This window comes from Physeter macrocephalus, chromosome 15, assembly GCF_002837175.3.
Source record: "Physeter macrocephalus isolate SW-GA chromosome 15, ASM283717v5, whole genome shotgun sequence".
In the NCBI taxonomy this organism is placed as follows: Eukaryota; Metazoa; Chordata; class Mammalia; order Artiodactyla; family Physeteridae; genus Physeter; species Physeter macrocephalus.
The window spans coordinates 4,382,159-4,407,732 of NC_041228.1; the positions used below are offsets into that span (position 1 = coordinate 4,382,159).

At 45.2% G+C, this 25,574-nt stretch overlaps 1 protein-coding gene and 1 non-coding gene across 2 annotated transcripts in view; both read left to right on the plus strand.

Annotated features, from left to right (window-relative positions):
• The window catches only part of FAM135B (family with sequence similarity 135 member B), a 174,355-nt gene that overhangs the window by 49,281 nt on the left and 99,500 nt on the right, over nucleotides 1-25,574 (plus strand). Inside the window, exon 3 of the mRNA XM_024129426.1 lies at nucleotides 24,312-24,451. Coding sequence (XP_023985194.1) covers nucleotides 24,312-24,451 — 140 coding nt within the window. The remainder of the gene's footprint in view (nucleotides 1-24,311; nucleotides 24,452-25,574) is intronic.
• Nucleotides 15,491-15,594, plus strand: LOC112066419 (U6 spliceosomal RNA). Its single transcript, XR_002892641.1, has one exon. It is a non-coding gene; the product is annotated as a U6 spliceosomal RNA (small nuclear RNA).

Sequence of the window (25,574 nt, forward strand, 5' to 3'; positions counted from 1 at the left end):
GGGGCACGAACCCGTGTCCCCTGCATCGGCAGGCGGACTCTCAACCACTGCGCCACCCGGGAAGCCCTAGACGGTGATTTTTTTAAAGACTTTACTTAACGTCACCCAGCACGCACATATTCTCAGGGAAACGTGGTCATATAGATGCACAGAGCCATCCAGCCTGAGAATTTTTTTAAAAAATTTATTTTACTGCAGTATAGTTGATTTACACTGTTGTTAATTCCTGCTGTTCAGCAAAGTGATTCAGTTATATATACATTCTTTTTCATATTCTTTTCCATTATGGTTTATGCCAGGATATTGACTAGAGTTCCCTGTGCTCTGCAGTAGGACCTTGTTGTTTATCCATCCGATATATGATAGTTTGCATCTGCTAATCCCAACCTCCCAGTCCATCCCTTCCCCACCTCACCTCCCCCTTGGCAACCACTAGTCTGCTCTCCATGTCTGTGAATCTATTTCACAGATAAGTTCATTCGTGTCGTATTTTAGATTCCACATATAAGCGATATCATATGATCTTTGTCTTTCTCTGTCTGACTTACTTCACTTAGCATGATCATCTCTAGGTCCATCCATGTTGCTACAGATCAGCCTGAGAAGTTTTCAGTCCGTATCCCGTGCAATGATCCTTCTCCATCACGCTCAGGACTCAACTCATTTCAGTTCACCACTGCCGAAGGCTGACCCTGCATCACCTTCACACAAAAGCCAGGGTAGTGCTTTTCACAGATAATTTGGATTATGCTGGACCGCTACTGAAAGTCTTCTAATGATGATGACACAGAATGCTTAATATACACCAGGCACTGTTCTATATTCTTTGCATATATTAAATTTTCTCACTTCTCACAACTCCTTAGGGTAGGTGCTATTATTATCCCCGCTTTATAGATGAAGGTACTGATGTGCACATCTGGGAAGAGGCTGGGTCAAGGTCCCATTCAGGCAGTCTGGCTCTTAACTACCGCATCACATTGCTTCTTGCAGACCTTCGAACAAAATACAAAGTCCCTAGCAGGTCCTGATTGGCCCCTGTACGGTCTGATCTTTGACTTTCCCCTTAAACTCATCTTCTGCCTTCTTCTCCATCACTCTTACTCTTCCTTGGATCCCAAGCTCATTTCCAACTCGGACCTTCTGAACTTAGGGGGTCCTTCCACCGTGAAGTTGGTCGTTTCTCTCGCAATCTTCACCTAGCTTGTTTTCTCAGTGAATCCGGGTCAGGTCTCTGCTCAGAGGTCACCTCCTCAGAGAGGCTTCTTGCCCAGTTATTAAAAAAAAAAAAAAAGATTTCCTGTTATAACTCAATCTCTTATTCTGCTTTATTTTTCTTCGTGCCACTTCAGCTAGCTTCATTACATATGTATTTATTGTCTGTGTCTCCTCTAAAATTTGATAATAATGCTACTTTCAGTAAATCATCACTGAGTGTTTTCTATGTGCCACGAAATAGAATATTTCAAATACGTGACGTATTTATGTGGACGGATTTACTTTATTATCACACCTTCCCTAAGTGATCAGTTACAGGACCAGGTCCCTTTGTGTGAAGAGGAAATTTAGGCGTGGAGAGCTCATGGACTGGCTCAAGGCCTCCCAGGTAGGGAGTCTCGGGGTGAGGATACAAGCCCAGTGAGTCGGGCTCCAGGGTCTGGCGGGTCCCTGCTCCACCCGCCGTGCCAAGGACAGGACTTGTGCTGAGTAGCAGCTGTGCTGCTAAATGGCCCTGCTACCCACCTGGTCCTGCAAAAGGTGCGCCAGAATTACCCCTTGCACCCCTTCACCAGCACCCCCTCCACCCTGCATCAAATTTCAAGTCCTATCAGTTGGGACTTCCTCCTCCTCCTCGGGTCTTTCGGGTCCTCTCCAAGCCCACTGATATCACTCTGGTCAGGCTCAGTCTTCTTTCCTGGGCTCAGCCTCCTCCGCAGCCTCACTCGCTTCACGCGCCGGCCCTCGTCGCTCCCGTGGACACTGTAGTAGCAAAATCAGACCTTCAGGGGCTGCCCCGCCGGTGTCCCATGCATGTGCTCTTAGGCTACTGCAAGCCATCCCAATTTGACCGTTTAAATATTTTCAGCCCTTTTTAAAAGAGGCAGTGAGCCAAGTGTTCATGCCATTGTTTCAATGAGTGTTTCCACATGGAAGACCCATCGAAGAGCACAAAACGGCATCTACAGTCTATCCGGGTTCAACCCTGGTTCCACATCTTTGAAACTGAAACAAGTGCCCGGTGCCTCCGTTTCCTCCACACAGGAAACTCAGGGCTGGTTCCAGGGAAGATTTAAGCTGAGGTTCATTCATGCAGAGTCACCAGCAAATACCCAGGGATTAACGTCAGCACTGGGGATAAGTTTACATGTGGAGGTTCTGTGGGTTTTGAAGAGAAGGCAGCCAAGGATGGCTGGGGCCCCATGAACACCTAGGCTGAGCAGATAAAAAGAAGCTGATGAAGATGCCTGAGGAGGGCAGCCAGAGAACTGAGAGCAAAAACAAGGATGGGATTGTATTTGAAAGAGGGAGTCTCAGTCCACAGTACCAAACGTTTAGAGAGAGTATTTTTTTTTCTTAATTGAAGTATAGTTGATTTATAATGTTATGTTAATTTCTGCTGTACAGCATAATGATTCAGTATATATATATATATATATATATAGAACAAAGTCCCTAGCAGGTCCTGATTGGCCCCTGTACGGTCTGATCTTTGACTTTCCCCTTAAACTCATCTTCTGCCTTCTTCTCCATCACTCTTACTCTTCCTTGGATCCCAAGCTCATTTCCAACTCGGACCTTCTGAACTTAGGGGGTCCTTCCACCGTGAAGTTGGTCGTTTCTCTCGCAATCTTCACCTAGCTTGTTTTCTCAGTGAATCCGGGTCAGGTCTCTGCTCAGAGGTCACCTCCTCAGAGAGGCTTCTTGCCCAGTTATTAAAAAAAAAAAAAAGATTTCCTGTTATAACTCAATCTCTTATTCTGCTTTATTTTTCTTCGTGCCACTTCAGCTAGCTTCATTACATATGTATTTATTGTCTGTGTCTCCTCTAAAATTTGATAATAATGCTACTTTCAGTAAATCATCACTGAGTGTTTTCTATGTGCCACGAAATAGAATATTTCAAATACGTGACGTATTTATGTGGACGGATTTACTTTATTATCACACCTTCCCTAAGTGATCAGTTACAGGACCAGGTCCCTTTGTGTGAAGAGGAAATTTAGGCGTGGAGAGCTCATGGACTGGCTCAAGGCCTCCCAGGTAGGGAGTCTCGGGGTGAGGATACAAGCCCAGTGAGTCGGGCTCCAGGGTCTGGCGGGTCCCTGCTCCACCCGCCGTGCCAAGGACAGGACTTGTGCTGAGTAGCAGCTGTGCTGCTAAATGGCCCTGCTACCCACCTGGTCCTGCAAAAGGTGCGCCAGAATTACCCCTTGCACCCCTTCACCAGCACCCCCTCCACCCTGCATCAAATTTCAAGTCCTATCAGTTGGGACTTCCTCCTCCTCCTCGGGTCTTTCGGGTCCTCTCCAAGCCCACTGATATCACTCTGGTCAGGCTCAGTCTTCTTTCCTGGGCTCAGCCTCCTCCGCAGCCTCACTCGCTTCACGCGCCGGCCCTCGTCGCTCCCGTGGACACTGTAGTAGCAAAATCAGACCTTCAGGGGCTGCCCCGCCGGTGTCCCATGCATGTGCTCTTAGGCTACTGCAAGCCATCCCAATTTGACCGTTTAAATATTTTCAGCCCTTTTTAAAAGAGGCAGTGAGCCAAGTGTTCATGCCATTGTTTCAATGAGTGTTTCCACATGGAAGACCCATCGAAGAGCACAAAACGGCATCTACAGTCTATCCGGGTTCAACCCTGGTTCCACATCTTTGAAACTGAAACAAGTGCCCGGTGCCTCCGTTTCCTCCACACAGGAAACTCAGGGCTGGTTCCAGGGAAGATTTAAGCTGAGGTTCATTCATGCAGAGTCACCAGCAAATACCCAGGGATTAACGTCAGCACTGGGGATAAGTTTACATGTGGAGGTTCTGTGGGTTTTGAAGAGAAGGCAGCCAAGGATGGCTGGGGCCCCATGAACACCTAGGCTGAGCAGATAAAAAGAAGCTGATGAAGATGCCTGAGGAGGGCAGCCAGAGAACTGAGAGCAAAAACAAGGATGGGATTGTATTTGAAAGAGGGAGTCTCAGTCCACAGTACCAAACGTTTAGAGAGAGTATTTTTTTTTCTTAATTGAAGTATAGTTGATTTATAATGTTATGTTAATTTCTGCTGTACAGCATAATGATTCAGTATATATATATATATATATATATATATATACATATATACATACATATTCTTTTTCATGTTCTTTTCCATTATGGTTTATCACAGGATTCTGAATATAGTTCCCTGTCCTATACAGTAGGACCTTGTTGTTTATCCATGCTGTATATGCTAGTTTGCATCTGCTAACCGCAAACTCCCACTCCATCCCTCCCCCACCCCCTCCTCCCCCTTGACAACCACAAGTCTGTTCTCTATGTCTGTGAGTCTGTTTCTGTTTAGTAGGTAAGTTCATTTGTGTCACATTTTAGATTCCATATATAAGTGGTATCGTATGGTGTTTGTCTTTCTCTTTCTAACTTCACTTAGTATGATATTAGAGAGAGGTTTTTGATACAGAGTAGGAAGTATCCAGTAGCTGGACATTTCTAAGCTTTGTCTTCAAGGTCTTTGAAATAAAACCTTTCAAGTTTTCCCCTGACACACGCCCTGGCTCAGCCTGGGCTATTTCCCGTTTCCCTCAGGAAGCAGTTGCCTTTGCTTGTTCTGTGATACCTACCAGCTGTGCTTAGCCCACCCCCTCTGTTTTTTCTTGTTTATGTCCTACTATATTACCAGATCATCACATTTCTCTTCCTAGTTACGCAAGCTTTGTATCTTCCACGTAAGAGTGACCCTGCTGCTTAGAATCTTCCCATATTTTGTCTGAACATTCTTTGTAATTCTCACTGCTTATTACCATGTATTCATGTTGCATGTGCACCAGCGTTCCCACTAGTGTGCAGGCCCCCAGAGGTAGGACATTGTATGCCTCTCCCTTTGTCTGTCCTCCCCTTTGCTTCTTTGCTCCTACTCCTCCTTTAGTACTTTTCTTGAAGTCCATTTCCCCCAGGAAGCCTCCCCTGAACTGGCTGAGTGCCGGTGCCTCTGCCTCGTGGCAGTCATCATGGTGTGCATGTATCCCTGTGAAGACCACTGGACTCCTCTCTTGGTCCCTGCAGCCTAGAACTCAGTGAAGGTGGGGACCATGCTGTTATGGCTCCTTTCCATTCTCAGCGTGTGGCCCAGTACCCAATGCCTGGTATCCATCAGGGACAGCACTCATGTGCTATAGATAAGGAGACGTTGCCTCTATAAAATTGTAGCCCTGAAGATTCAGTGTCAAAGCCACCGTGGGAACCTGCATGCCAGGTTCCTAGACCACTGCCCTTCCTACTAGACTAGACTGTTCTCACCTTGGAGCACAGTCTGAGAAACCCATCCCCTGGGAGCCTTTACTGTTTTTGGGTGTCAGTCTTCCTTGGGCTTGTGCATTTGATGAGTCTGGGCAAAGGGCTTCTAACCAAAGGGGTGAACCAGCCATCCTGGGATTTTAGAGTTGCATCAGGAGTTGTGGGAACTCTTGTGATCTAAATCTTTCTGGTTAGTTCACTTTCATTGAGAAAAGACTCCAAAGATCATTGCCTTGAAGTCATTGAAATAGGAACCAGAGAAAATAGACTTAAGTGCAAATGACATCAGAGTTTTAAGGCCAAGAGGAACTTTAAAGATTAAGTGGACACAGAGCACCGAGCTGACCTCCCTGTGCTGTGTGGCTGCTTCCCTGCTCTGCGGCTGCTTCCCACTAGCTAGCTATTTTACATTTGGTAGTGTACGTAAGTCCATGCCACTCTCTCACTTTGTCACAGGTTACCCTTCCCCCTCCCTGTGTCCTCAAGTCCATTCTCTACATCTGCATCTTTATTCCTGTCTTGCCTCTAGGTTCTTCATAACCATTTTTTTTTTTTAGATTCCATATACGTGTGTTAGCATACAGTATTTGTTTTTCTCTTTCCGACTTACTTCACTCTAGAGGGGTGGGATAGGGAGGGTGGGAGGGAGATGCAAGACGGAGGGGATATGGGGATATATGTATACATATAGCTGATTCACTTTGTGATACAGCAGAAACTAACACAACATTGTAAAGCAATTATACTCCAATAAAGATGTTAAAAAAAAAAAAGAAGGTACCAGTAGGCAACATGCAAAAAATAAATTTAAAAAAAAAGGAAAAAAGAAAGGTTAAGTGGAAACCTAACAGACCCAGAGTCATTAAATGAATTGACCGAGGTCGCTAGTCAATGGAAAAGCTGCTATTTTAATTCAAGAACTTGAAATCTAATGAACATTTTCACGATAAATGATTGTTTTTGCTCCATTATGGAAAAGGCCCTCCATTTGCAGTTTGAAGAGTCAGAAATTCATTTAAAATCCCTGAGTTTTAATTTCCCCTGGGGAAGAAGAGGCCTGTTTTTTGTTGTTCAACCAAATGGCCCAAACAGCATGAAGCTCCCAGCATGGTAAGTGGCACTCTTTTTTTTTTTTTTTTTTTTTTTTTTTGTGGTATGCGGGCCTCTCACTGTTGTGGCCTCTCCCGTGGCGGAGCACAGGCTCCGGACGCGCAGGCCCAGCGGCCACGGCTCACGGGCCCAGCCGCTCCGCGGCACGTGGGATCCTCCCAGACCGGGGCGCGAACCCGGTTCCCCTGCATCGACAGGCGGACGCGCAACCACTGCGCCCCCAGGGAAGCCCCGTAAGTGGCACTCTTGAAGCAGTTGACTTTTTGGATTCTAGACTCCCTTTTTCTGTCAACAATGACCTCCTTTTCCTTGGGAAGTGTCCCTCTTCCGTCTTCTCAGCGGTGAGGCCTATCGATTCCCAGCTCCAGGCCTGGCTTTGATGGGCTCAAGCAATCAATATATGCCTGGGTCCTGGACAAGGACCTCCAGGGGGGGACCTGTCTTGTCTCTCTAGCCTCCTGGTTATTGGGGTGCTAGGATGATAATTCTGAGACTGCTGTGCCCATGGTCCCATTGTATGAAGAGCCTTGGGTTGTCCACTGAAGAGTCAAAGGGATGTGGAGAAAGAGAAAACAGAGAGGGATTCGGGGTTTTGAGTTTCATCCCTTGGCCAAGGAATCAAGCCATACCTGAAGCTAGAGCTACTATTGGATTGAGAAGTTTTCTTTCTTGTTGAAGACAGTGTGAACTTTCTGGCCCTTGGAACAGCTGTCTCATGAATACAGATGTTGTGCCTGCCTCCTTGTGCGAATGTGTGAGGACCTGCTCTAGATGACAAAAAGCCCTGTTGCTAAAGCATCCATCGGGCGTGCAGATTTAAATGAAAGAGAACTGCCAGAAGGCGTTTCAAAGTTCCAGTTCAAACTTGCACCAGCAGTTCATGAGGATATTTCCCTGCACAAATCTAGTATCTTGTTTTGTCTGCGTTTCCCTAATTACTTTCCTTTCATGTGTTTATGAGCTATTCTTATTTTCCCTTTTATGAGTTTCCCATTTACAACCTTTGCTGCTGTTTTTGGATAATTTGCTCCTTATTGATGTAATTTTTCCTCCTACCTCCTGCCAAACACAGCTTTGCTCACGATTCCTTGATGTGTTGTGTAGAAAATATCTTCTCCTAGTCTGTAGCTTGTCCTTTATCTTTGTTTTAGACAAAGTCATGCTAACCTTTGGCGTCTGATGTTTCGAAGCTTTTGCTTCTCAGCTTAAGTTGAGCTTTCCTGTCAGTCCTACAAATAGGGATGTATTCTTCCCAACAATGTCGTAAACAACATTATTCCCAGTTACAGCTGGGGAAACGGAGGCTTAGGGAGGAACATGGTATGATTGGGATTTGTATCTGGGGCTGTTTGGCTTCACCGTCATTTTCACGTGAGCTGGTGTTCCATGCTGCCGGTGGGGCACAACCTCAGGGGTCCCGTATCAGCAACTCCACACACCTCCCTGCTGGCTCAGCCTGCCCGGGATCTACATCTTGTAATTGGACGTGTTTCACTCACATAGACTTTCCCTGCCGGGATCTTCTTGTCACACACGTGGTTCCCCTGAGCTGGCCTTAAAATGGCACCAGGTCAGCTCTCCCTACGGATCTCATGTCTGGTCCATAAATAATGTCTCCTTTGCCTCCACAAATTCTGAATGTCTAAGCTTATCCCAATGCGTTAACCTCTCTCCTGCTGCATGGAGTGGCCTTAACTTTCTGAGGAGTCAAACATGCACTGGTCCTCTGGTCCCCGAACTGGAGGGATGTGTATTAAGCTGTTTGGGTAGGCCCTCCGTGCTTGGATGGAGGGAGGTGACACCTCTTTTCTCTCCTCCGTTGGAGGTGGTGTAAATAGAGACTGACTTCGTAGCAACAGCTTTCTCCAAACATCTGTATGTTTGTTCTCTCTAAGATTCTTTCTTCCCTCTCTACCTGATGCCATGTCACTCCTCTAATCTAACTGAGGAATTCAGAGTCGTGGTCCTCATCCACTCCCTTTGTGAGCCTTGCTTCTGAGTCTAGCCCTTCACATTGGTTTGTAGGGTTTGTTGTGGCCACTGTCAGACTTCAGTTTTAATAGCCCATAAGATGCCTCCTTTCACCCTTAGGTCATACGCTTCCCGCACCCCAAATCAAGCGTGCCTTATTCCCTTCCGTTTCTCTTTTTGTAGCATTTATGACTTTATAACTGAATGATTATTCGAGCATTTCTTCCCCCCCGCCCCTTACCACAGTGTAAGTCCTAGGAGGACAGAAACTTGCTTACCGCCATGACTCCCACACCCGCTATCACGGCTTTGTCCCTCAGTGCTGAGGTGTGGAGTCCGTGGACTGATGGATGGATGAAAGAATGAGTAGATGGATGACAAGAATTTCACATCACTTCCAGACCTCGTGGAAAGATGCTTTCCCTTTCATCTAAATTCCGTTTGAAAGCTTCGTCTGAGCACACTTTCTCCGGTATTGATTGCCTTGGTTTAGAGCGGTTTGGGTCAATATCGTTAAAGTTTAAAGCGCGATAAAAGTCATGACTCCTGAAAATGAACGTACTTGTTTATATTCATTGAAGTCAATGCACTTTGCCTCAGCCTTCCGAAATATGTGCCAGTGGATGACCCGTATGTTCATGGATTGGTAGCAATGGGACTAATAAATTTCTACTGATATTGCAACTGAATATACCAGGCACTGTGCTAGGTATTTTGTAGATACTGTTTTATCAATTCTCATAGCAGTCTTTGGAGAAAAGCATCTCAGTTTCCATTTTCAAAGGAGGAAACCATCTCAGAGACTTTATAAATCAGTGGAGTCAAGGAGTTGGGTGTTTCTGAATCATTGCCACAGTTACAGTGCTAGTTTTGTTTCAAGTGGATAACTCGTTTGATGATTTTTTTGTAATGATCAAATGAGAAGGAAATGATTTTTTGAAAGATATTAAAAAGTCAGTAAGTTAGAGTCTTTATCCATTTTTTCAAACCTAAAAATAATATATTTTAAAATTTCACATTCAACAAATATCTATCAAACAGATCGTTCTGTTTGAGCAAAAAGAGCCTGTCTTTTCACAGAAGACTTGGTCTAACGTAGGAGATTATTCAAGCAGTCAAAGTCATTTTTACACCAACTAATATCACAGGACTCAGAGAGATGCCTTGTGTTATGAGGGCTTGTAATCATGGGTTTGACAAGGTTTAGGGCGATGAGAGAACATTCTCTGGGGGAAGAGATGGGTGAGCAGAAGTTGGCATGACCTCACAGGGAAGAGAAGGGCCACCCCAGGCCGAAGGAATGGCATGGGCAAAGGTGATGCAGTGACAGGGGGACGGCAGGCCACTGTGGCTGCGGGAGAGTGAACAAGGGGGCCTGGAACGAGATGAGGATAAACAGGGGCAAATTGGCTTTGAGGACCGTGTTAGGGCAAAAAAGTGTTTCCTTTATCCTAAAAGGAATGGAAAGATACTGAAGGATTTTGAGCAGCTTGATTCTATTTGTGTACTGAAAACATGCTTCCTTGGAAATATTGTAGAGAGACAGACCAGAAGCAAGGTTGAGCAGAACAAAGGCCATTGAGCCGTCCAGGTGAGAAGCCAGGTGAGCGTGGGCAGGTCGGTTGGTGGTTGAGATGGAGAGGTGAAGGGTCACACTCGGCAGGTGGAGGGAGACGGTGACCCTCAGATTTCTGGTTTACACGACAAGGTGGCTCATCGAGCCATTTACTCAAATAAGGAATGTTGGAAGGGAAACCAGCATTTTAGCTTTTTTTTTTTTTTTCCCCTCTCGTGGTGGTTTGAAACATGTTAAGTATGTGCTGCCTTTGAAAATCCAAACAGAAGGACTTGAGGACACGGGGAGGGGGAAGGGTAAGCTGGGACAAAGTGAGAGAGTGGCATGGACATATATACACTACCAAATGTAAAATAGATAGTTAGTGGGAAGCAGCTGCATAGCACAGGGAGATCAGCTCGGTGCTTTGTGACCACCTAGAGGGGTGGGATAGGGAGGGTGGGAGGGAGACGCAAGAGGGAGGGAGGGGGGAAGGGATGCTGAAGAGGGAGGGGATATGGGGACATGCGTATGCATATGGCTGATTCACTTTGTGATACAGCAGAACCTAACACACCATTGTAAAGCAATTATACTCCCATAAAGATGTTTAAAAAAAAAAGCCGTTGGGAAGGATCTAGTTTAGGAGAAGTTAAATACGTAAAATAAAGAAGGGAAAATCATTACAGTCATTAAAAGTTTACTTTTTCTCAGTCCCAGTCATATGGCTGCTGAGATGAACTACATGACTGAACCCCAGGAAACTCAAACAGACGTTAAATAATGAGGAGATGAGGTGCGATCACGAGGTATGGGATGCCGTGGCAGCCCAGCATGCAGTGGGGGAGGCCGACTCTGCCGGGATGTCCAAAAGGAGAGCCGCCCCCAGCCCATGCCAGGCGGGTGATGGCGGCTGTGGCGCACATCAGCAAGTTTGCACGATCACCTCTGCGCCAAAGTGGAGACGTGCAGAAAAATGAGCGTGAGAGAAGAGGCCATCTGGCAATTGAATCTGAATCTGCAATAATTGATTCTGAGGACACAGGCCTAGGTGTGCATTGATTTTGGAGCCCACTGGCCAAGCCTTGGCTGACACCCAGGCAGGTGCTGCTGCGACTTTCAGGTGCTATTTATAGAATTTGCTCGGACACAAAGGCATTGAAACAGCCTTGCAAACAGCCCTTCAGTGCCCCGGTGAGCACCAAGGGAGGGCGTTGAGGGCCGGGAGGAAGAGCCCTGGACTTGGAGGCTGGATTCTAGGTTCCACTGCTAGTTCTGCCCTTGGGCTGGATTCTCCATCTTCTTGAGCCTGCCAGTTCCGATCTGTGAAATGGGTTTACGGAACTATGTGATTTCCTTTTAGCTAGTAGTCCCCACATGGATGTGTGGATTCTCAGACTTAGGATAGTGGCTCAGATGAAAAAGGAAAATTTGTCTTCCTCAGTGAGGACTCAGTCTACCTTTGGAGATAACCAGGCTAATGCTCTACCTATTACTTTGCCAGAGTCTTATTGAGTACCTGGTTTATTCTAAGCACTCACCTAGGTCACAGGGAAGACACTCAAATGACCATCCTATTGTCTGTGCTTTCAAGTAGCTTGTAGAACGATGTGGGGGGCGGCATGTGGGTGAGGATAAGGTGATTCCAAACTGAATAAAGTAGAAGGTGGAATACACACAACAAAGGTGTGAACATGGATAAAGCGCACTGTTAATAAATATAATGACACCAATCACTGTCTTATCTAACTTTCACGATAACGCTTTAGAAGAAGAGGTTTTTATGGTTAGTTTACACATGAAGGACATTAGGCTCGAAAAGCATAAGTAATTTGCAAGTGGAAAAATCAAAAACGCTAATTTGAAAAGATGCACGCACCCTGATGTTCATAGCAACACTATTTACAATAGCCAAGATATGGCAACAACCCAAGTGTCCATGGACAGATGAATGGATGAAGAAAATGTGAGATAGATATATATATAATGGAATATTATTCGGCCATAAAAAGAATGAAATTCTGCCATTTGCAGCAATGTGGATGAACCTAGAAAATATTATGCTTAGTGAAATTAGTTAGAGGCAAATACTGTACTATATCACTTATATGTGGACTCTAAAAAAAAGAATACAAACAAATGTATATAGCAAAACAGAAACAGATTCACAAGTATAGAAAATAAACTAGTAGTTACCAGAGGGGAGAGGGAAGGGGAAGGGGCAAGATAGGGGTATGGGAGTAACAAACTATTTTATATAAATGGATAAGCAACAAAACTATGCTGTATAAAACAAAGGAATTATACCCATTATCTTGTAATTATCTATAATGGAGTATATACTATATACGACAATAATTTTTTTTAAGAAGACTAAATGAAAAAATGTAAAAAAAATTACAAGTGAATGGAGAGTCTGAACTTGAATGCAGAGCTGTTTTCAGAGCCTGGGCTACTTGTAGCTACAAGGAATGGGAAAAGCTCCGTGAAGAGGTGACATTTGCAAAGGAGACACAGGTTTTTGAGATGAGGATGAGGCTCTCAATTCATTAAAAGCAATATTAATTGTGTTCTTTTACGCCAGGCTCCTCGCTAGAAGCTAAGAACGCAGTGGTGAGTGAGGTATTCTGCAGGCTCAGAGGAGAGTCACACAGAACTGTAACTGCACACGACAGGTGTTCTAAGTCAGCTGCCACAGACTGCTCTGGGGTCAGGGGAGGGGGCAGTGATCTCTGCCCGCGGCACTGAGAGAATGTCTGAAGAAGGGACAAAACAAGCAGGGTCTATGATGAATGAGAAGAAGGAAGCTTAGCGGGAAAAAGGTCAGAGGAAAAAGAATATTCAGAAAGTATTTATAGATTACCGACTTTGAGCAAGCACTATGCTAGGACCTCTGAAAATTATCCATAACATAATTTGTGTTCGTTTTATTAGCTTTTATTTCTAATCAGAAATAAACTCGTATTTGACATGGTAGAAGTCACTATCAGCCAGTAACTCCCTCCCCCCAAAATAATTAAGAAAGTAATTAGAACATTGAAAAGTAGTGTTCATCTTAGCGAACCATAGACATTGCTTCCTGTGATCTAATTTGGTACTCATGACAATACCATAATTAGAGATTATAGCTGCATTTTGCAGAAAGCAAAGTGATGAAAGGAACGTCACGTCCTTGTAATAGGGAAAAATCGAGACACGAACCCAGACCTCTTAGCAATGCCCCTCCCCACCAAGTCCCAGTGGTCTAAAAAGTTCTCTGACATTCCTCACACCATCTTGCCCTATCTCTGTAATTGACCAAACACCCATTGATCACCTGTGATGGGTTATAAGTGCACGATTCAAAAGGTGAAACTACTGGGGGAAATCATGACATTTATTCATGGGAAGAGAATGATAACGGCCTTCTTCAAGAACAGGGAGTGTCTCATGTCCGCAGATCCATCACGGACCCTGGAATTCTCAATATTTTTGATGAATGGGGTGTAAGTGTGTTGAGGGGGCACAGTCAGAAGTGTAGCATCTTCCGAATGCTGAGTGAACGTGTAGGATCCGCATTCCCTCTAGGCTGCGACGGTCAGAGAAAGCTGCTGAAGGGGAGAGTGAAGTTGGCCAGGAAGATGGGGAGGGATCAGATCCTAGCTCAGTTCCTCAGGGTCCTACGCCCTGAAGTGTCAGCACCACGTGAGTGGGTGGTTGCCAGACACTCCAGCTGTGCCGAGACTGGTCCAGTTGTAGGCGGGAGCTAAGAAGTTCAGATCAAGGAATATCTCAGAGTTGGGTCAGGTCGTGGGGTAGACACCCTTGTGTCCTGCACGTGGTTTGGGGAAACCATGTTCATTTTCACGAGGGGCGACGTTCGGCCAATGCACCTGGTAGGAGCAGTTGTCTGGGTATAGCCACTGCCCTCAAACGCCTAAGCTGCCCCTCCACTGGCCAGTTAGCCTGGTCCCTGTCCCAAACCCTCTCATTCCCTGTAGTCCATAAATAAAAGATTTGTGCCTGGCCCAGCAGATGGCCCACAGGACACTGCTCATCACTGTGTCTGGCACGCATTCTGATGGGTCGGTACCTGTGCTAACCATTTGGGGTATGTGTCCTAACAGACAGGGCTGTAATAGAGGAAGGTGAGGCATTGGAGGAGAGCCCAGGTGAGCATGGCCTTGACTAGGGGGAGCTCCACTCATTCACGGCTCGGGGAGGGGACAGTGGTGGGTTCAGCTCTCGGAGGGAGTTGGGGCCTGGGGCGCAGCTCTCTCTCTGGACTGGTCAGTCTTGGCTCAGCCATGGCCATGGGGCTGATCTTCTGGGGGGGACTTCCATCTCTGTGGAAGAGAAAGGCAGAGTGACCACCTGTTCTTACCTGCTCAGCAGTGCCTCTCGGCAGTCCCTGATGTTTTCCTAGCAAGTCACAAGTGCCCCCTACATTCTGTGGTCTCCCATTGAGGCCAAGGTCACCTTGGGCCGGAGAAGGGCTCTGTGCTCCTTGGAACATGCCAGGCCCATGACTGGGCGGGGATGCTGCAGCTCTTACAAAGATTTGATTAGCTGCAATTGTGCTATACTTAGTTCTCCTTGGGAAGCATATGGCAGAGGCAGATGGCTCGGGAAAGTCTGAATCACATAAACAGGGCTCTTTGCCTCCCATTGGCTGGGTCTGATGACTTCTTAACAGAATGGGTTTCAGAATTAGAAGGTGGAGCCTTGGTTATACCCCTCTCAGAAAACCCCAGGCTGTATGTTTCAGGCATACTTAGCACTGGCTGCTTGTAAGGGAACAGGATAGGTGTGGATTCCGGGTCATGTTGAGGACATAGCAGCAAACAGATCCCTGAGCAGCAAGCTGCCTGAGAGCCCAGATTCCGTTCACTTCCACAAATGTTTATTAAACATTGTTGCCAAATTCTCAGTGATCGGACCACTTGGAGCCTTGGTCAGTCATGCGTTTTATAAATATTTGCCTGACCTAGACTTCAGGAAAAGACCTGGCTCTGTGCTAAACCCTCACCTGGACTACAGCTTCCAAGCTGGTCATTTAGGGCCAATTCAACCGTAGTAGTAGGTAATTTAGATTTTATTCTAAATGCAATGGGGGGAGGGCGGTGATGAAGTCTGGTTTATATTTTATATGAATAGACTAAAGGGTAGTAGTAGTGGAAGTAGAAATAAAGTTTTCCATATTCTCTGTTGAGAGAAGATTTTATGAAGTGACCCAGAAGGGATTCATCAGAACCGCATTTTGAATGTAAACCCACAGGATTTATGGAGGATTGGGTGAGAGGGTAAGGGAGAAAGAGGAATCACAGATGACCAGGAAGTATCTTACTCTTTGTGGTTGAGAGATTGGGGGAAGGTCCTCGCTTTGGCAGCACATGTGCTAAAATTGGAACGACATTAGCGTGGCCCTTGTGCAAGGATGACAAGCAAATGCAAACTCGTGAAGCGTTCCATGTTTTTGATTCACTTTTTTATAAAGCAGAAACTGTGTTATAAAGCAGAAACTAACACACCATTGGAAAGCAATTATACTCCAATAAGGGTTTTTAAAAAATTTTTATAATACCTAGAAGCAACAGGAGACTGAACAACAACAAAATTAGCCAAAAAAGAAAGAGTACTGTAAGAATGATAATGTAAAAAAAAAAATGGTATAAAAATCAGGACCATTTTTTCTTCCATTATTTACCAATAATAAAATAACAAGAAGTACTTGATAAAAAAAAAAGAGAGAGAGAGATTGGGGGAGGGACACAACCAAAGGTTCTATATTGGGTGTGTAAGTTTATGGTGTGGATTTGACGTCAAGGAGTAATGTCGAGCAGGGATCAGGTCCCCTCAGGAGAGAGGTGCACCTGGAGTCAGGCATTTGAGGGTTCTCAGCTCGTGAGTGGCGTATAAAGTCTTGGAAACAGCAAGACTTAGCTGGAGGTCTCCAACACAGAGGTAGGAAGGGTAGGAGGAGCCATCCCAGGGGGAGCAGGGAGAGGAGAGGGAAATCATGAACTTAGCTACTTTCCATCAGCAGGCAGGTGGGGAGGGGGAAGGGTAAGCTGGGACGAAGTGAGAGAGTGGCATGGACACATATACACTACCAAACGTAAGACAGATGGCTAGCGGGAAGCAGCCGCATAGCACAGGGAGATCAGCTCGGTGCTTTGTGACCACCTAGAGGGGTGGGATAGGGAGGGTGGGAGGGAGACGCAAGAGGGAAGAGATATGGGGATGTATGTATATGTATAGCTGGTTCACTTTGTTATACAGCAGAAACTAACACACCCTTGTGAAGCACTTATACTCCAATAAAGGTGTTAAAAAAATAAAATTAAGATATACAGTGTAAAAAAGAAAAACAAACAAACGAAAAACAAAAACAAAAAAAAATAAGGAATCTTCTTCTTGCCACCCTGGTGAGTCAAATCATTATTGCCGTTTTTGTCTGTGAACGAACTAAGGCTGCGAGAGTTAACATCTCACTGAAAGACTCCCAGGTATAAACAGGGAGATTCCTGAAACTCTGTCTTTCCAGGCAGTGCCCACTGCCCTGCGCCAAGCCCGTTGTCTTCCCAGGATCAAGAAACAATTGAGGATTCCCTTTCCACTTCCCTCGAGAGTTCTGCTAGCAGCTGCTAGAATTCCACTGTGGATAACGTTTCATCGTCACATATCAGCTGCCCGCTCCTCCCCATCCGGCAGTATATTCACTGCCACTTCTCCGAGACCACCTGTTAAATGTTAGACTCTGTGCCGGGTACACTCCTAGGTCATCTCATTCAACCCTCCCAACCCTTGAACGCCCATCCCCAGGTCACAGGGGCGGAAACCGAGGTTCAGACCAGGTAAGTTCCTTGTTCACAGGTGCGCGGTGTACAAATGGCAGAGCCCGGGGGAAATCCATGTCTTTGAACTCCAATCCATTTCTTGTCGTTACAAAAGCGTGAGGGGCAAGGCCGTGGACTGGACTCTGTAATTAGAATACAAAGGGAAACACCTGAGACTGCACAGGGGTTAGGACCGATCCGAAGGAAGCCCAACAGGGGAAGTCTTGGGCAACTGGAGTGTGCTAGAGGCGGCCCTCTGGCCTTTTACTTTTGAAATTACATAGCAGTGCACATTATTGGCTAATAAAGTGTTATCAAGTGCTAGCCTGACTGGGCTCATTCTAATAGGTAGGTGAAAAGGGTTTATAATTAAGTTATTAAGGCCACTTAGTGTTGATGGGAGGATGCTCACGGCTAAATTACATCAGCAGCCCTTGTTCATTTTCAGGAATTTAAAGGGTATTTTTTTCTTTCCTGTATTCTTTGGTTTAGTTGCCCTCCTTCTGCAGTTCTGAATTTCTGCCAGGCCACGGTCTCTGCTTTGTAACTCGAGTTTTCTTGCAGACTAAGATAGGAGTCAGACGTCCTGGGAACTGGAGCTTCCCCCAACATGGGGAACCTTCCAAAAATCACCCCTTTGTATCCCTGCCTTCATTAGTAACGAATTAATTGATTGATTCCGTGCATATCTGAGTGAGTATAATACACAAGGCCTGCTGTTCCGTCATGCTAGGACTTCCCTTCTTTCTCTGTGAAACAGAAGTGATGGAGTAACGTGAGTGTGGTGAGGAGAGAAAAAAAGTTGGGAAGTATATTGCACTAAGCATTGCACGCCAGTCCTCATTGTTGCTGTACCATCACCGGTGACTGGTATTATGTCTAATATGGTCTGTGGGGTCGCTTAGTTAAATAATAAATGAGTAAACAAACTCAGAGGTGAAAGAATGAAAAGAAGCACATGATTTGGAGTCACCATTCTACCATCTACTATTGGTACGTTTGCTGCTGAGGATGTAACGTAACCCAATGATCCTGAGTTCCCTCATGAGGGAAATGAAGGCTCTCATACCCAAGGTCAAGTGAGATAAGGAATATAAAGGGCCTGGAACTCAGACCAACCAGTCCCAGGCTAACTTTTGTAGAGCAGCGTGAAATGAGCAAGACGGTTTCGAGTCCGTTGCATCTTACAGAGAAGTGACTTTTTCAAACCATAGAGTTGTAAGTAAAAACATCTGTGCCCAAACCCAGTTTGTTGTACATAATTTGCTCCCTCAATTAAAACTGTTAAAGGAGCCTATAAAAGATGTTTTAAATAATGCGATGTATCTGGAAAGATGAGAAATTCGTTCAGACGAGGAGAAGTCTGTGGAGGTGAACAGTTAAGGGACTGCCATCCCTACTCCATGGATAGATGCTCCAGACAGGAACACCCCACAAGGGACCCTATGATTGTTTTTGTTTTGTTTTGTTTAGTTTTCGTTTACTTTGTTTTATTGAAGTATAGTTGATTTACAATGTTGTGTTAATTTCTGCTGTACAGCGAAGTGAGTCAGTTTGTGTGTGTGTCTGTATCTATACATACATACATTCTTTTTCGTATTCTTTTCCATTGTGGTTTGTCACAGGATATTGAATGTAGTTCCCTGTGCCGTACAGTAGGACCTTGTTGTTTATCCATCTTTCTATATACAATAGTTTGCATCTGCCAGTCGCAAACTCCCAGTCCATCCCTTCCCCACCTCACCTCCCCCTTGGCAACCACTAGTCTGTTCTCTGTGAAGGAACCCTATGATCGTTGATTACTGAATCTGTTATTTTTTTTTTTTTTTTGCCTATGACTTGATGCATAGCAGGTGATTCATAAGAATTTAATGAATGAATTAATATATTTTATAGCAAAACCCACAGAAACATATTAATCTGGAGTTATGGTTAAGGCTTACACGCATCTCTATGGGCACTAAAACAAAATATTCAATATTCCATGTACAGAAGGGTCAAGCAGAAAGTAAGAAAAACATTTGCTTTCTTTCACATGGCAATAAAAACGACAACTAAAATGCAGCCCTTTATTGATGTATCATCCAACTGATGTGCTTCAGAAATGGAAGGTGCCAGTAGGTTCACAACTCTTTGGATATTCCACAAACGGGCTTGTGTCTCTAAATGCCCTGTTGGCAGACGTGCCAGCGTGCCTCCCCCGTCTCCTATTGTCCAAGAAGCTCTGAGATTCCACAGTGGACCAGGGTCCTTTTCTGAATGCCAGGCTAGGAGAAAACTGGGTTGCTTGGTTCCTTGCTCTGGGCTTCTCGTGGCCGTGCCGGCGTTCCGTTGAAGGTGATTCGCTACAGTTCTGAGAAGGCTCGTCCTCTCAGTGGTGAACTTGCTTCCACATCTCTACAGACCTCGTGCGCACAAGCCTCGGAACCCCAGTGCCATTGCTCTACAAAGCACAGCCTTTGTGCCAGGATAGATGGGTCCACAGAGTTTTTCAGGTCACCATGTGACAAAATCAGCCTTCTGCTTATAAGCCCCTTGCCCGTGGGCACCATCCAGAGTCACCATTTCAGGCCCCAGCTTTCTTCCAAGTCCTTCTACTTCCAGGAACAAGTTTTCCATGCCTGATCCACACAGTGTGTTAATACCTCCTACATCAGGAAAAGTCTGTCCCAGTGTAAGAGACCTCCCCAGCTTCCAAACTCCAGAAAAAGTCATCAAGATCTTGGTCTCTTTGCTCCCAGAATTTCCTCCTCTCTCGAAGCAGACTGTTCCACTTGTACTCCTGTGATAGGGTCTCCAGGAAAGGTAGGCGCCTTGATGGAATCACAGAAGGTCCTGCCACCCCTCTCTGCCCTGGCAGTGAGTGTGCAGTGGCCTTACCGATCTGACAAAGCTTATATGATACTGGAGGTCATTCTGCTGATTCTCTGGAAAAACAGTGAACATCTGCTTCAGGTGGCTTTTTTCTTCTGCCTGCTCTTTGAAACAGTTAGAAACAATAATAATCCTTGGCTTCAAGGTGACTTTCTGTCCTTCCTGTTCCTAGAAATAGCCAGACAGTTATCTAGTATAAAGAGTCATTATCATTATCATCTTCATCTTACCAGGAAATCTGCTTGGGTTTTGAGAATCTCACAGTTATACATACACCTCTTTAGTTCTCATCTCATCTGAGTCTGACATTCATCACGGAAAATAAGCTGGGCGTGACTCTTGCTTCACTTAAGCTCCTATTTACTGTCCTGCCCAAGGCCACATAGCGAGAAAGTAGTGGGGCAAGTCTAGGACACCTATTTTTGCTTTGCTGAAGGAGATCCTGTTCTAAACCATATAAACTCCAAGGTTCTGACCTTGAGTTGCTCATAATCTGACTTGCCTTTTCCAAGTTCCGTGAACTCTAATGTTTTGGGAGCTTCTCCCATATGCATGTGGCCTGGGTTCGAAGAAATGCTGTGATAGCTTCTTAGAATCTTTGTTTTCAAATAGCCCAGACCTCACCCAGCCGTCCTCAGGCCTGGAGGGCTGGAAAGGGGTCCCCCAGAGTTTTGACTGCTTAGCACAAACCTGATTCTCTGGGGAGCTCCTGTGTACTGGCAGAGCCGTGACCATGTTCCCAGAGTGGGAGTGAGATTCAGTCTACAAGTCAATGCCCATGAGAGCTCCCTGGCTTGGACTCTGGGGTAGAGGGTCCATGTCAGATAAGCAGCACCTGTGCTTTGTAATCTGTGCTCACAGAGCCCTCTGGGGCTGGAGGGGGCTCTCAGCAGAGGGAAGGTAACTTGAGTTGCAAGCATTTAGAGGCACATAGATAGGCAAAGTATTGGTATCACTCATCTGGGGGGAAAGAAACAGCAGAACCTAAAAGTTTTTTACTCTTGCTTTCTGGTTTGAAGTTCCAGATTAAACTGTTTGAATAATGGGAGCCATTGAAGAGGTCCTCTCACCTGCTCTGCTCCCTTTTTTCTACTGCCCTCCTCTTCCTTCTATCTCCTTCTCTTGCCCCTCCCACCTTCTTTCCATCAGACTTGTTTTTCCTCAAAGTTCTAACTCTCCTTTCAGATACTCATCCATGGTATCAACCCTGACACATAAAAAAAAAAGACATATTTAGGAAGACTAATCTACACCTTCTCATTGGACCGCTGGTCTGGGCTCCAAACAATAAGTAAAAACAGTCTAAAGATAATCTCGAGGTTTATCTGTGTTGCTGCAAATGGCATCATTTCATTCTTTTTTAATGGCTGAGTAATATTTCACTATATATATATATATATATAATATTTCATTATATATATATATATATATATATATATATATACACACACACACATATACCACATCTTCTTTATCCATTTTTCTGTCAGTGGACATTTAGGTTGTTTCTGTGACTTGGCTATTGTAAATAGTGAAGTAAGTCAGACAGGGAAACACAAATATATAATATCACTCATGTGTGGAATCTAATTAAAAATGATATAAATGAACTTATTTACAAAACAGAAACAGACTCAGATTCCAAAAACTTATGGTTACCAAAGGGGAAACAAAGCGGGGGATAAATTAGGAGCTTGGGATTAATTTACACACACTGCTATATAGAGAGTGGTAACTAGTGGGAACCTACAGTATAGCACAAGGAACTCAATGTTCTATAATAACCTATATGGGAAAAGAATCTGAAAAAGAAGGAATGTATGCATATATGTGACTGAATCACTTTGCTATACACCTGAAACTAACACAACGTTGTAAATCAACCATACTCCAATAACATTAAGAAAAAAAAAGTGTCAGAATATTTGAAATAACACTTGGGATATACCAAGACATGTGCTTCTCACCAATGTAAAATTACAAAAGGATAAAAAAAAAAGAGACGAGTTTGTGATTTCAACAACAACAACAACAACAAAAGTCTAAAGAGAAAAGTGGCTTTTTACCCCACTGCTAGGAAGCGGCAGCCTCCCAAGGTATGAGCAAGGTCTTTCCGAGTAGAGAGAGCAGGCACTGCCCTCACCTCTAGGTGCCCAGAACCTGGTGCCTAAGAGGGTGAGGAGAACAAGGAGTGAACGAGTGCCCTCTGTCCGCCAAGGAAGGTCCTGCAAATGAGCCAGTCTTAGAAAGTTCAGGAAGTGGCCTTGCTGAGGGGAAGAAGGGAAGCTTTCCTTCAGAATGCCAGGAAGAGAGCCAGGGTGATGAGCGAGGTGTCCAAGTGTGGGCTGTCGTCGTTGACGAAGGGAGAATCCCAGTGGGAACAAAGCAGGCGGGCGCTGTCCCTTTGCAAGGAGGCACCTGTTTTGTGCCCTACTTAACTAGTGATGAGAAAATGCCACGGAAAGTCTCACAGGGCATCAGAAATGCCTTATCCTGGGCTTAATGAGGCACCTTGGGATGCCACGATCTTCTGTAAATACTGCTGAGTCTTGTGATCTAGTCTGTCAACCTGCTCAAAATCAGAGGAGCTCGGTCTCCCATAGATGCGTAGCCGGTGGAAATGTATTCAACAGAAAGTGCTACGACCTTTCTCGAAACACAGTGAAAAAGTCATCCTACTGCATTTTGCATGCCTAGGACATGCTTGATCTTCAGATCTTGATTTATTTTATCCTCTTCTGTCTACGCTGATCCCAGAAGGTCAGTGTGTGGAGATGCCCGTTTTTCACATGGAAAGCTGCTGTTACAAGGAGTGATGTCACTTGCCCAAGAAGGCAAGTGATTGAACTGTTTTCCTGGCTGTCCCTCCAGGTCCTAGATGGCTCAGTGTTGCTCTGACCTTCAGGGTAGTTACCCCATCCCTCCTCTGCCACGTTGTCGGTCTGGCTTATAGATCAACCAGGCCTTGCCAGTGATAGGAAAAGGGCTGGTGCAGCAGATAAAAACAGAAGGGCATTTGCACGCAAGGATGACTTCTGTTGAAAAGCCACATCCCTTTGAATCCAACAGGTCTAAATAGGGCTGTGTCAGGCCAGAAACTTTATTTCCTTCACGATGAAGTGCAAACTGGAGCATGAGCATCTGTGCAGCCTTGGAAACGACCTGGGATTTTACGTTTCTTTTTCCCTACTCTGAAGCTACAGTGCAGGTGTTAAGTGTCACTGTGCATGGGGTGCTGACAGTAACCCTTCGTCCCCATTTCCAAGGGACTGTTCCAGCCAGCTGGGGACACTGCACAAGGCGCTCAAGCCGTTTTCCTTTGCTGGTTGGGCTTTTGAAAACATTACCTTGCTTCCCTTTGCAAGCGCACTATTTCCGTTTTTTCAGTAGAGCTTTAGAGCATACCTGTCTTTTGCTGGGAAATGGGTGCATTTTATTCATTCACCCAAGACGTCTTTTCTCAGTTGTTAAGTAGGTGGCTGTGAGGATGAATCCACACAACACCTCCCCATATAGCGACTGTCATGACACCTCCCTCCTCTTCTTTGAGGCTTGGTCTCTTCATCTGTGGTGAAAACTTACCCTAGCAATTTTCTGTGAGGATTAAGGAAAGAAACACATTTGAAAAGCACTTTGGAAGCTGTGAAATACCACTTGGCCATTATTATGAATGAGTTATCTTTGCTTTATATTATATAAATAGTACCATTATTTATTTTAGAAGATTTCTATATTTTTCCAACTCCGCAGTTTGTGTGTTAGGTGATTTGGAAGAACTCACCCATTTTCTCTTCATAGTAACCCTGGTCAGTGGATGCAGGAAGATCTCTTAACCTCCTTGAGTAGGTTTATCTTCCTGAAATTCAACTTAACTTTGAGACAACGTTTAGGGATTAGGGTACATTTAGAATGCACTGGAAGACATGGGCTTGAGCAAATTCCTTAAAACACTGGATATCTAATGTAATTAGAATTAGCACATTTATCTAAAACTCAAGACAGAGCATCCTTCATATCCTATGTGCTGTGCAAACTACACTTTCAGGAGAGAGAGATTCTGTGGACGCTAGGATATCCTTGTAGAAGGCCAATTTCTGTTTTTATCTCTCTGCTTTTCTCCTCATTATTTTCAGGAGAGGGGGATTATGGAAGGCTTTATGAAGGAGGGGTTATGTGAGCAGGTAAAGAATTGAGCAGGTACTAATTTCCAGCCAAGGAACACTGCCCACTGCATGACAAGTGATTTAGCCAAGATCCGATGACTTACAAAGGACTGAAGAAGGTTCTTTCTGAGATGCCAGCCCGATTCAGTGACCATAAATCTTCTGTGACGGAATCACATTCAACTGTGGCTTTTGGTCTTTGGGAATTGGAATGCAGTTTGGGGCCATTGTTTTCCTTGAGCTGGACTGAGCCCCAAGGAGGCTGCAGGTCCAGGGCAGGACGGGAGTCATGAGCTCCCTACTGGTTCTTGTTTTGCAGACAGCGGCAGCCTGCACTCAGCCTGTGTCCACGAGAGCACCATGCACAGCCGAGTCTTTCAGATCTTATACAGGAACGAAGAGGTACCCGTCAACGATGCCGTGATCTTCCGAGCTCATTTGCTCTTAGACGGTGAAAGGGTAAGTCCCGGAATCTTCCACCAGCCACAAACGGCTTCCCTCCTGTGCCTTTTGCATCCAGTGCTAGGAGAATGGGACGTGAAGGAGACGTTGTACATTCGCTCTGAAATCTGACAGATTGGGACTGGTGATTTCAGAGCATTCCTGCACTTCTGATTTATTCCTTTTTGTACTCATGCTTTCGTTCATATACTTGCTTGTTTCATGTTCCAGGCGGGTCCCATTGACTAACTTGCTGACTGTCTTACTCATTCCTCCTTTGCCCATTTGCTCGTCTTTCTGGGCCTCCGTCAACAGGTCGATCAGCAGGTGTTTGCTGAGCATGTGCTTTGTGCAGGGCTTGGCGGGGGGCCCTCGGATGATGGACAAAGCTGAAGAAGGCAGCAGGACCCATCCCTCAAAGGATGGATGCTCCATCAGAGAAACAGATATACAGACAGGCACTGGTAGCTGAAATGCACTGTGCCAGCTGCATGTGCAAAAGAGCACAGGGCACCGAGGTTGGAGATGAGCTCTGTGGGAGGACATCAACGGCTTCACAAAGGAGCTGGCTTTGAGGTGCTGGGACTAAGCGTTCATCAGATTAAGAAAGAAGAAGGGCATCCCGTACAGGGGGGAACTGCATGGGTCAAGGCCCAGAGGCCTTGGAGAAAGTTGATTGAACGTTTCCTATTTATGAGGTTAACATCTGATCGTATCCTGATGTTACATCAGATGTGTCAAAATTTATGGTTACTGGGGGGAAAGGGGAGGGAGGGACAAATTAGAAGATTGGGACTGACATATACGCACTACTATATATTAAATAGATAACTAATAAGGACCTACTGTATAGCACAGGGAACTCTACTCAATACTCTGTCATGACCTATATGGGAAAAGAATCTAAAAAACAGTGACTCTATGTATATGTATAACTGATTCACTTTGCTGTACACCTGAAACTAACACAACATTGTAAATCAACTCTACTCCAAAAAAAATTCAAAAAATAAATTAAAAAAATCACTTGTACCTTTAAAAAAAATCAGATGTTTCAAAAGAATATCTGGGGCTTCCCTGGTGGTGCAGTGGTTGAGAGTCCGCCTGCCGATGCAGGGGACACGAGTTCGTGCCCCGGTCC